At 37.8% G+C, this 13,126-nt stretch overlaps 1 protein-coding gene across 4 annotated transcripts in view; it reads right to left on the reverse strand.

Annotated features, from left to right (window-relative positions):
* Positions 1-13,126, reverse strand: part of LOC117343834 (5'-AMP-activated protein kinase subunit gamma-1-like) — a 343,598-nt gene that overhangs the window by 213,956 nt on the left and 116,516 nt on the right. The window contains exon 1 of one of the 4 annotated variants that reach the window (XM_033906357.1): positions 11,747-12,150. The exons of the other annotated variants lie outside the window; for them this stretch is intronic. Within the exon in view, the coding sequence (XP_033762248.1) occupies positions 11,747-11,926 (180 nt within the window). The 5' untranslated portion in view covers positions 11,927-12,150. Of the gene's footprint in view, positions 1-11,746; positions 12,151-13,126 lie in introns of those variants that run through there. 4 annotated transcript variants of the gene reach the window in all.

Here is a 13,126-nt window from a genome sequence, read left to right on the forward strand (position 1 = left end):
GCCTGTCGGGCAGGTTGTTTTCTGACTGGTCTCAAAATCCAATATGCATAACTAGGCACAGAGGGCAACCTACAACTGAAATTTCAGAAAGATCCCTTCAGCGATTTCTGATAAATAGCGATAACAAACTTCAATTGTCAAAATCTAAGATGGCTGCCTGTCGACCATGTTGTTTTCCGATAGGTCTCAAAATGTAATATGCATAACCAGGCACCAAGGGGAACCTATTTATGAAATTTGAGAAAGATCCTTTCACTACTTTCAGAGAAATAGCGATAACAAACTTCAATTGTCAAAATCCAAGATGGCTGCCTGTCGGCCATGTTGTTTTCCGATTGGTCTCAAAATGCAATATGCATACCTAGGCACCAAGGGGAACCCACATATGAAATTTGAGAAAGATCCCTTCAGTACTTTCTCAGAAATAGCGATAACAAACTTCAATTATCAAAATCCAAGATGGCTGCCTGTCGGCCATGTTGTTTTCCGATTGGTCTCAAAATGCAATATGCATAACTAGGCACCAAGGGGAATCTACATATGAAGTTTGAGAAAGATCCCTTCAGTACTTTCTCAGAAATAGCGATAACAAACTTCAATTATCAAAATCCAAGATGGCTGCCTGTCGGCCATGTTGTTTTCCGATTGGTCTCAAAATGCAATATGCATAACTAAGTACCAAGGGGAGCATACATATGAAATCTGAGAAAGATCCCTTCAGTACTTTCTCAGAAATAGTGATAACAAACTTCAATTATCAAAATCCAAGATGGCTGCCTGTCGGCCATGTTGTTTTCCGATTGGTCTCAAAATGCAATATGCATAACTAGGCACCAAGGGGAATCTACATATGAAGTTTGAGAAAGATCCCTTCAGTACTTTCTCAGAAATAGCGATAACAAACTTCAATTATCAAAATCCAAGATGGCTGCCTGTCGGCCATGTTGTTTTCCGATTGGTCTCAAAATGCAATATGCATAACTAAGTACCAAGGGGAGCATACATATGAAATCTGAGAAAGATCCCTTCAGTACTTTCTCAGAAATAGTGATAACAAACTTCAATTATCAAAATCCAAGATGGCTGCCTGTCGGCCATGTTGTTTTCCGATCGGTCTCAAAATGCAATATGCATAACCAGGCACCAAGTGGAACCTACATATGAAATCTGAGAAAGATCCCTTCAGTACTTTCTCAGAAATAGTGATAACAAACTTCAATTATCAAAATCCAAGATGGCTGCCTGTCGGCCATGTTGTTTTCTGATTGGTCTCAAAATGCAATATGCATAACCAGGCACCAAGTGGAACCTACATATGAAATTTGAGAAAGATCCCTTCAGTACTTTCTCAGAAATAGCGATAACAAACTTCAATTATCAAAATCCAAGATGGCTGCCTGTCGGCCATGTTGTTTTCTGATTGGTCTCAAAATGTAATATGCATAACTAGGCACCAAGGGGAGCCTACAAATGAAATTTGAGAAAGATCCCTTCTGTCCTTTCTAAGAAATAGCGATAACAAACTTCAATTGTCAAAATCCAAGATGGCTGCCTGTCGGCCATGTTGTTATCCGATTGGTCTCAAAATGCAATATGCATAACTAGGGACCAAGGGGAACCCACATATGAAATTTGAGAAAGATCCCTTCAGTACTTTCGCAGGATTAGCGATAACAAGAATTGTTTACGGACGGACGGACGGACGGACGGACGGAGGGACGGACGGACGGAGGGACGGACGGACGGACGACGGACCACGGACGCAGGGCGATTTGAATAGCCCACCATCTGATGATGGTGGGCTAAAAATTCATTTAGCTGACCACACATGTGCGTATCTAGTCGATATTTGAGTGAAGTTGATAAAATCCAACACTAGTATCTGTTGTGTCAACAAAAGGATCAATAAGACATTGTAAATGGCACAACGTTACTGATAAAACACTCCTAATGGGGACGTCATCTCATCTCTGAATATCAGCCGCGGGTTCAAGTTATTACGATAAGTCAACATCACTATCAACATAAGCAACAATTATCTTGTAAACACCAACATATGCCCCCCTCTGATAAACTATTTCATTTCTGAATAAAAAGACAAGTATTTTAAAGCTTGATGATTATGTTTTAACTTATGGCAAACATTTTATAATCCAGAGCAAAAATGAAAATTTCTATTTTAAAAGTTTGGATAAAGTTAATTTAACAGTTGGATAATGAAGGAAATGAGAATATCAGAATGATGGAAACTGGGGAAGATGTCGCTGAAGACATCTGATTAAATTCAGTTTGAAATCATATTGTACTTCAGAGTTACATTTAAGACCTTACTTTGATCTGGTGGAAGTCTGATGGTAACACAAATAAAACTCAGCAACAGGTCAATACACTTAATATAATTTGTCCCCATAATGACTTGTTTGTAGTCAATTTCTCTTTTCTTATATAAATTAAATCAGGATGTCTGTGGGTTTTTTAAATCAGTATTAAATCATATGATACCAAAAACGATCAATAAGGTATTTGTTTCAAGCATAACTTCTACATGGTGTCTGAAACTAATGTCAAGGGGATAGTTCAGGCAGACATAATTGCGCCCAATTTTTTTTTTTTAATTTAGAAATTTTTTTAAGAGACATGAATATCCCGCAACAAAATGTATACCACCATCTTCAATCTATCATGCCTACTATACCTCCCTATATGTAACTCATTGTGATGTTCCTCACAATCAACCCAAAGCCAGGGGTGTAAAACAAGAGATCCCAGAGGGATCTTGGCGCCCACCATTGAATGATCTTCATAGGTTCCATGTCAGATTGATCTTTTCTCTACTTTTTCCCTTCATTTTACTAATCTGTGCAAATTGAGACATCCCTCCAGTACTTTTCAAACAAGGGAATCCTAGCTATATAAGAAATTTGAGATTTAACGATAATGGCTGTTTGTTTGCCAGATTGTTTTCAGGACAGACTGGTCCAAAAATGCAATACAAGGGACCAAGGGGAACCTACTTATGAAATTTGAGAAAGATCCATTCAGTACTTTGAGAAATAGAGATAACAAACTTCAATTGTCAAAATCCAAGATGGCTGCCTGTCTGCAATGTTGTTTTCCGATTGGTCTCAAAACCCAATATGCATAACTAGGCACCAAGGGGAACCTACATATGAAATTTGAGAAAGATCCCTTCAGTACTTTCTCAGAAATAGTGATAACAAACTTCAATTGTCAAAATCCAAGATGGCTGCCTGTCGGCCATCTTGTTATCCGATTGGTCTCAAAATGCAATATGCATAACTAGGCACCAAGGGGAACCTTCATATGAAATTTGAGAAAGATCCCTTCAGTACTTTCTCAGAAATAGCGATAACAAACTTCAATTGTCAAAATCCAAGATGGCTGCCTGTCGGCCATGTTGTTTTCCGATTGGTCTCAAATTGCAATATGCATAACTAGGCACCAGGGGGAAGCTACATATGAAATTTGAGAAAGATCCCTTCAGTACTTTCTCAGAAATAGCGATAATAAACTTCAATTGTCAAAATCCAAGATGGCTGCCTGTCGGCCATCTTGTTATCCGATTGGTCTCAAAACACAATATACATAACTAGGCACCAAGGGGAACCTACATATGAAATTTGAGAAAGATCCCTTCAGTACTTTCTCAGAAATAGCGATAACAAACTTCAATTGTCAAAATCCAAGATGGCTGCCTGTCGGCCATGTTGTTATCCGATTGGTCTCAAAACGTAATATGCATAACTATGCACCGAGGGGAACATATGTATGGAATTTGAGAAAGATCCCTTCAGTACTTTCTCAGAAATAGCGATAACAAACTTCAATTGTCAAAATCCAAGATGGCTGCCTGTCGGCCATGTTGTTTTCTGATTGGTCTCAAAATGCAATATGCATAACTAAGCACCAAGGGGAACCTACATATGAAATTTGAGAAAGATCCCTGCAGTACTTTCTGAGAATTAGCGATAACAAGAATTGTTTATTGTCTCTTGATCTTATTTTTTGTTAATTCCAGAATTCCGGTCCGGATTTCACTACGAATATTAGTCAAACAAATCAAACTTCCTGTTTTAATAAACTAAGATCGTTTTACAAATAAAAAAATCTTTCCTTTGTCTAATAAGAACATTTGGTCAAGTATTACAATATCAGTAACCTCTTTTAAATATTATTTCATACTTCAAGTGCAGTTTCTTTTATCTCTTTCCGTACTCATGACGACTACACACGTCACAAAAACGTGTTCTTGCACCCTTCATGACGACTACAGACGTTGCAATTAACATGACTTCCATCCTTTGTGACGACTCAAATTGCCAGAAAACTTCGTGAAAGATGTTGATATAACTTGCTGGTTCAGCAAAGTCATATGAAGGAATTGACAAAGAAATGATGTTTTTAAGAAATAATAAGCAATGTAAATATTGTATTGATGAATTATTTTACGTACCAGAAGCATATTCATTCGTTAAGATTGTCTATTTCAAAGAATTCTGCCGGTTCATGCCGGTTGTTAACATAGCTTCAAAATGGCGGCCTCAAATATACTTCGTTTTCTGCGAGATTGTTGAGGTGTTAAACACAATAAAGCTATATTACAAACGATAGAATATTTAAGCATTGATGTCTTTTTTTTTAGTTTCATCAGGGTATGAAACAAATTTTGTTTGCAAACTGTATGAATCCGCGAAGCGGATTCTTACAGAAGTTTGCAAACAAAATTTGTTTTATACCGCGATGAAACTAAAAAAAAATTGACATCAACGCTTATAATTAATTTTTGAAAATGATTTTCTAATTTAAAACATGTTCTATGTACAATTTACTGGTTTTAAATCGGATTCTTTTTCTCAAATCAATACGCAACGTCAATTGTCGTATTGTGACGTCACATTTTTCGCGACATTCTCGGAATTTCTTTCATAGAAGAATGAAAATAATTTTTCGACCAATCACATTTGAGTATTTACCATGAAAACAAAGAAAAATTAATTATATATAATTGAGTAACATTTATCATTAAAATAAGTAAGAAATACGTAAAATATCTTTACACAACAAAAAAACGATGTTTTGGCTGCGTAATTACTTGCACACGTGTGACACTTATGCCGATCAACATGTCATTTCCCGCGATTCTGCCTGGTGATTTCGCCGTATTTCAAAGGAAAAATTGGGTAAAAGAGTTTCCGTACTCGATACTCGTTCCATATGATAAACGTCTGATTGGATAGCCATATGCTCCAATACACAAAGGACTACCCAGCATTCACTTCAGGTAGCGACCGCGAAATTTGAGTATGTAAAGAGTTATTTCCATCCGTTTGAAAGTATGATTTTATGAAAATTTGATTTATCAACAAGGAAAATAAAGATAAGTCAACAACTAGTTGTTTATTTTAATATGTTTTAGCATACTTCTACACTACTGTCATTCTGATAAATTCCCAATCACACAGAATTCAGGAAATCGAACACGAAAACCATTTTCGAGATATAAATATCTTACTATTCCAGGCAAGTGTACAAACATTTTTGGCTTGCCCGAACTCTAATTTTTGTTGCCAGGGCGTTGGGCAAGTGAATTTGTACACCCCTGCATAGCTATGGAGGTCCTCTATAGATCCTCAGTATTGCTGTGATTTTCTGTCCAGTATACCAGAGTAATATCAGGTTTGTCAGTTTAGACAGGTTATTTTGTAATATATCTTGGGTAAATTGTTCAAGTGGATTGTCAGTTTAGACAGGTTTAGATAAATTATCACTTTGGGGTATATAAGTCCAAGTACTGGATTGTCAGTTTAGACAGGTTATTCTCTTTTACATTTGGTATAATGGTACCTGTGGTTTGTCAGATTAGACAGGTTTTAATATAGATAGTTGTTTAACCACGTTTTCAGATTATACACAATCTATATATTGGCCAATGGTTAAAATGATATATTGTAAAGAGATTTAGAAGATCAGAGATTGTTCCACATCTCACTCCATAAAGTCTGGGTAATCTATACAAACATCGTTCTATTTGGCAAATACACCATATTTTATCTTCTATTTTCACATTTGGACAACACCAAAACAGTAATTACTTCTGATTTACAGCTGAATATTAATAGATTAGGCTTATGCCTAACCCTGCATTTATAACACATACACAATAGGCCAGACTTCTCTATGTAAATATTGCCCTTTTCCTCTAAGTTTGAACTCTCCCTGCCACATCTTTCAGAAGGCAATGTTCAGAGTTTTACTGCCATTTCAAGCTACAAATCAATAAAACTAGATGTTTATTTCCATTTGCAACTCTGACATACAAGGACCATGTTTATCTGCAATAAGCCCATGCCTGGAAAAATGCCCACACATATTATGTGTCTATTGCAGGTGAAAATGCTAATAAACCATCCCTATTAAAATCTTCCGCTTAGAACAGAATTTTTTTTTTAACGGGAGATTCCAGAGAAATCTTGGCGCCCACCATCGAACGACCTTTATTGGATCTCAGTAAGACTGATCTTTTCTCTACTTTTCTTTTCCTCTTAATTATTTTCAAGAGGAACCTATATATTAAATCTGAGTAAGATACATCAAGAACCCTCAGAGAAACAGACAAAACTCTGACTTATACAAGAGAAATCTGAAGGAAATTCATGAACAGCAATAACAAACTTCAAATTCAAAATGGCCGTCTGTTTTGAGATCAGTCTCAAAAAGAAAGAATCACAACTAGGGACATGGGGAACCTACAGGTGAAATTTCAGATAGATCCATGGAGAACTTTCTGGGAAATAGTGATAATAAACTTCAACTAAGAAAATTCAAAATGGCTGCATTTATAATTAGCCATCTTGTTTTCAGATCTGAGTATCAAAATGGATCATACACAATTATGCATGTTCCACGAAGAACTTTCTGAAAAAGCGTTAACAAACATCAACTGTCAAAATTCACAAGAATGATATTTAATTACATGTGTCGCCTGTAATGCTTTATCAATATCATTTTACATGGGTATGCAAGGATATATTTGAAAGAGACTAATGAAATTGAAGGTCATATCTGAAAGTGAAACCACCCATATACATCTATGATTATAAGGTTTGGTTTGGTTTATTTTGTTTAACGTCCTACTAACAGCCAGGGTCATTTAAGGATGTGCCTGGTAAAAAAGTCGGAGAAAAGCCGAAGTACCCGGAGAAAAAACCACCGGCCTACGGTCAGTACCAGGCAACTGCTCCAGGTGGATTTCAAACTCATGACCCAGAAGTAGAGGGCTTAAAGTGTCTGGACACCCTAACCACTGGTCACCACGTCCCCCCTATTGATCGATGTTTAGTTGCTCTAGTTCTGTAAATGCTATGTCATTCATAGTCGATATGAATGATACAGACTTTGATGCAACTGTTTATATATTAAACTTATGCAAACAGTTATAATTCTAACTCTCAAAATGATGGTGCAGCAGTGCATCATTCATATCAATGACAAAAGACATTCTAAAGCCTGATGGAAATGATTGTTGAAAGTTCTATAGCAGCTAGACACCATTCTTTGACACCTGAGATTGCCAATTTTGTCTAATTCACAAACCGACAGTTAAATGTTCAATAGAAAGTTAAACAAGATCTGCTATATTACAAAGGACCACATAACTGTATGTGTTCACCACAAAGAAATTTTACTAATCTTTCAATACTGGGCTTAGATAGAAACTGACGTAATATATTGGATTATAAAAAAGATCCAGGTAAGCTTAAATTTTTAATTAGTAATTCGATGCTTCTGTACTCAAAGCTATGCCAATTATAACTGGGGAGATATTGCGAGGACTTAAATAATACAAGAGTACTTGAATGAATCTCATTAACTTAAGATTTAAATAGACTATTAAAACTTTAAAAATATCTCTTAATTTTCAAACTGAAATCTTAGTTGTTTATTATAAGTAATTCAAAGGATTATTATTATTATTAAATTTTCAAACATCCATCAACACGTACTTAGCAAATTATGAGGGCCAATAAATGACGAGTTATTCAAAAGAGTATTATTCTACACTGATGGTTCACCACTGTGATGAACCTCTAGCTGAGTCAGTAACAAGTGACTTGATGGTTCATCACTGTGACATACCTCTAGTCAAGTCAGTAAGAAGTGACTTGATGGTTCACCACTGTGACGAAACTCTAGTCAAATCAGCAACAAGTGACTAGATGGTTCACCACTGTGACAAACCTCCAGTCAAGTCAGTAACAAGTGACTAGATAGTTCACCACTGTGACAAACCTCTAGTCAAGTCTGTAACAAGTGACTAGATAGTTCACCACTGTGGCGAACCTCTAGTCAAGTCAGTAACAAGTGACTAGATGGTTCATCACTGTGACAAACCTCTAGTCAAGTCAGTAACAAGTGACTAGATGGTTCACCACTGTGACATACCTCGGCTGAGTCAGTAACAAGTGACTAGATGGTTCATCACTGTGACAAACCTCTAGTCAAGTCAGTAACAAGTGACTAGATGGTTCATCACTGTGACAAACCTCTAATCAAGTCAGTAACAAGTGACTAGATGGTTCATCACTGTGACAAACCTCCAGTCAAGTCAGTAACAAGTGACTAGATGGTTCATCACCGTGACAAACCTCTGGCTGAGTCTGTAACAAGTGACTAGATAGTTCACTACTGTGACAAACCTCTAGTCAAATCAGTAACAAGTGACTAGATAGTTCATCACTGTGACAAACCTCTGGCTGAGTCTGTAACAAGTGACTAGATAGTTCACCACTGTGACAAACCTCTAGTCAAATCAGTAACAAGTGACTAGATGGTTCATCACTGTGACAAACCTCCAGTCAAGTCAGTAACAAGTGACTAGATGGTTCACCACTGTGGCGAACCTCCAGTCAAGTCAGTAACAAGTGACTAGATGGTTCATCACTGTGACAAACCTCTAGTCAAATCAGTAACAAGTGACTAGATGGTTCACCACTGTGACAAACCTCTAGTCAAGTCAGTAACAAGTGACTAGATGGTTCATCACTGTGACAAACCTCTAATCAAGTCAGTAACAAGTGACTAGATGGTTCATCACTGTGACAAACCTCCAGTCAAGTCAGTAACAAGTGACTAGATGGTTCACCACTGTGGCGAACCTCCAGTCAAGTCAGTAACAAGTGACTAGATGGTTCATCACTGTGACAAACCTCTAGTCAAGTCATTAACAGGTGACTAGATGGTTCATCACTGTGACAAACCTCCAGTCAAGTCAGTAACAAGTGACTAGATGGTTCACCACTGTGACAAACCTCTAGTCAAGTCAGTAACAAGTGACTAGATGGTTCACCACTGTGACAAACCTCCAGTCAAGTCAGTAACAAGTGACTAGATGGTTCATCACTGTGACAAACCTCCAGTCAAGTCAGTAACAAGTGACTAGATGGCCCGGTTCATCACTGTGACAAACCTCCAGTCAAATCAGCAACAAGTGACTAGATGGTTCACCCCTGTGACATAACTCTAGTCAAGTCAGTAACAAGTGACTAGATGGTTCATCACTGTGACAAACCTCTAGTCAAGTCAGTAACAAGTGACTAGATGGTTCACCACTGTGACAAACCTCCAGTCAAGTCAGTAACAAGTGACTAGATGGTTCACCACTGTGACATACCTCTAGCAAAGTCAGTAACAAGTGACTAGATGGTTCATCACTGTGACATACCTCTAGTCAAGTCAGTAACAAGTGACTAGATGGTTCACCACTGTGACAAACCTCCAGTCAAGTCAGTAACAAGTGACTAGATGGTTCATCACTGTGACAAACCTCTGGCTGAGTCTGTAACAAGTGACTAGATAGTTCACCACTGTGACAAACCTCTAGTCAAGTCAGTAACAAGTGACTAGATGGTCCATCACTGTGACAAACCTCCAGTCAAGTCAGTAACAAGTGACTAGATGGTTCATCGACGTGACAAACCTCTGGCTGAGTCTGTAACAAGTGACTAGATAGTTCACCACTGTGACAAACTGCTAATCAAATCAGTAACAAGTGACTAGATGGTTCATCACTGTGACAAACCTCCAGTCAAGTCAGTAACAAGTGACTAGATATTTCACCACTGTGACAAACCTCCAGTCAAGTCAGTAACAAGTGACTAGATGGTTCATCACTGTGACAAACCTCCAGTCAAGTCTGTAACAAGTGACTAGATAGTTCATCACTGTGACAAACCTCTAGTCAAGTCTGTAACAAGTGACTAGATAGTTCACCACTGTGACAAACCTCCAGTCAAGTCAGTAACAAGTGACTAGATATTTCACCACTGTGACAAACCTCCAGTCAAGTCAGTAACAAGTGACTAGATGGTTCATCACTGTGACAAACCTCCAGTCAAGTCTGTAACAAGTGACTAGATGGTTCATCACTGTGACAAACCTCTGGCTGAGTCTGTAACAAGTGACTAGATAGTTCACCACTGTGACAAACCTCTAGTCAAATCAGCAACAAGTGACTAGATAGTTCATCACTGTGACAAACCTCTGGCTGAGTCTGTAACAAGTGACTAGATAGTTCACCACTGTGACAAACCTCCAGTCAAGTCAGTAACAAGTGACTAGATAGTTCACCACTGTGACAAACCTCCAGTCAAGTCAGTAACAAGTGACTAGATGGTTCATCACTGTGACAAACCTCCAGTCAAGTCAGTAACAAGTGACTAGATAGTTCACCACTGTGACAAACCTCTAGTCAAATCAGCAACAAGTGACTAGATAGTTCATCACTGTGACAAACCTCTGGCTGAGTCTGTAACAAGTGACTAGATAGTTCACCACTGTGACAAACCTCCAGTCAAGTCAGTAACAAGTGACTAGATAGTTCACCACTGTGACAAACCTCCAGTCAAGTCAGTAACAAGTGACTAGATGGTTCATCACTGTGACAAACCTCCAGTCAAGTCAGTAACAAGTGACTAGATGGTTCATCACCGTGACAAACGTCTGGCTGAGTCTGTAACAAGTGACTAGATAGTTCATCACTGTGACAAACCTCTGGCTGAGTCTGTAACAAGTGACTAGATAGTTCACCACTGTGACAAACCTCTAGTCAAATCAGTAACAAGTGACTAGATGGTTCATCACTGTGACAAACCTCCAGTCAAGTCAGTAACAAGTGACTAGATGGTTCACCACTGTGGCGAACCTCCAGTCAAGTCAGTAACAAGTGACTAGATGGTTCACCACTGTGACAAACCTCCAGTCAAGTCAGTAACAAGTGACTAGATGGTTCATCACTGTGACAAACCTCTAGTCAAGTCAGTAACAAGTGACTAGATGGTTTATCACTGTGACAAACCTCCAGTCAAGTCACTAACAGGTGACTTCAATCTCCGAGTCTTCAGATCAGTTCACTTTCTCGGGTCAGGATATTTGAAATATTTTCCTCTGCTTCACAGTTTAACAAGTATGAGTAAACACCACATTTGGTAATATATATTGAAATTCTTGTTTACTTTTTTGATTTCAGTGTTGACTAATTAACCTCTGAGATGAACTATTACATATACATAGAGGACATTAGTTCTTGGAGGACTTTCTCCTCTCGGCTTTCTGATTAACCTGGTTAGATTCCAAGTAAGCGCTTGGTGAAATAAGAAGTGCTTGGTAAACCTTGACCAATTTGAAAACGGCCCTTTCACGTACACATTATTTAGGAACTGTCTCTTACCTTTGGGTTGACGGGACACGAGCCTCGTCGTTTACTTTGACGTTTCATCATTTGACGTACTTCCTCTTGGTTAAAATCCACAGGTTCGTCATTGTCTGGTATGACGGGTAGTGCATACAACTGCGCCAATGATCGTCGACGCGGTTTTTGACTACGATCTGATGGCGATAGGTAATTCATAGTGATGGTTTTAATCCAATAGAATAAAGAATCTTCTCGAACGGGTCACAGAACTTTAACTCCTTTGTAACAAACGAGATAAATTCCAATTAAGTATTGCCACTTTGATCACCCATAGTGTGTGAAATTTGATGACAATGTTTCCAAATGAATTTGCACAGGTGATGTTCCTTACATGGAAAGAATCTGTAATGATCAATTAATTTAGCTCCAAATTGATCTACATGCTCATAAATTCCAAACTGAAGAAATTTTCCAAGAACAGTTGACAATATTCGATAATTTCTTTGGTCTTCAAATCCAATTAGAGCCAAAAATCACTGCTGCGTCTTTGTCAATAAAAAAAATCTTTGGAATTCAACGATTCCAATTAGACTAGTGTCAGTATACTGTTCTCAACTAACATCACCAGACAATGTTGGCATCTTAGTGGTTGGAGATATCATGCCAGAAACTTTGCATAGATAAATACTGGATATCAAACAGTCCTGCAATTTGAATGAAGATTTTTTTTTTAAGTCATCATTCTAGACATGATTAACAAATCCTGAATGAAATATTGATAAAATCCATTAGAATAAATAACAACATCATTTTAGATGTGATCCTGACGAAAAGCAGACATACCACACACACTGTATATATAATTAGAAACTCATTTTAAGACCTAGCATCTTCAACTCATCCAATATATCTATATACATCACTGCTAATTCTATCAACTGAACTGGATCCCACACAAAGGCCCTAAATTGTACAGTTATCATTAGCTCCAAAAAAACCCACTACAACTATAATGGCACACACATACAGTGTAAATCTAATAAATATGAAACCCTGCTGAAACTTGTACCCCTCCAATCACCAAGGAACACACAACGAATCAGAGAATCAGACGATAGAGATGATGTGTTTATCACTTTACTGTTAGACTAGATGTGGTTTCTCTAGATCTCCATTACACCTCACACTTGATTTTTGACTAGATAAATATTCATCATTGTGGTCAGCATGACCTAGATTTGCCACCAATAAAAAGTAACCTTTTTTCCCTCGGCCAAAGCACATAAGGACAATTCCCCTTATCGGAATAACACAGCTCCTATGTGTGGTTTCATTTGTATATAGTGTAAAGCCAAGTATATATAGAACCTCAAATCAATACGTCAAATAAATCACTTGATTAATTGTATCTGTCAA

The sequence above is a fragment of the Pecten maximus genome, chromosome 15 (genome assembly GCF_902652985.1).
Source record: "Pecten maximus chromosome 15, xPecMax1.1, whole genome shotgun sequence".
NCBI classification, from domain to species: Eukaryota; Metazoa; Mollusca; class Bivalvia; order Pectinida; family Pectinidae; genus Pecten; species Pecten maximus.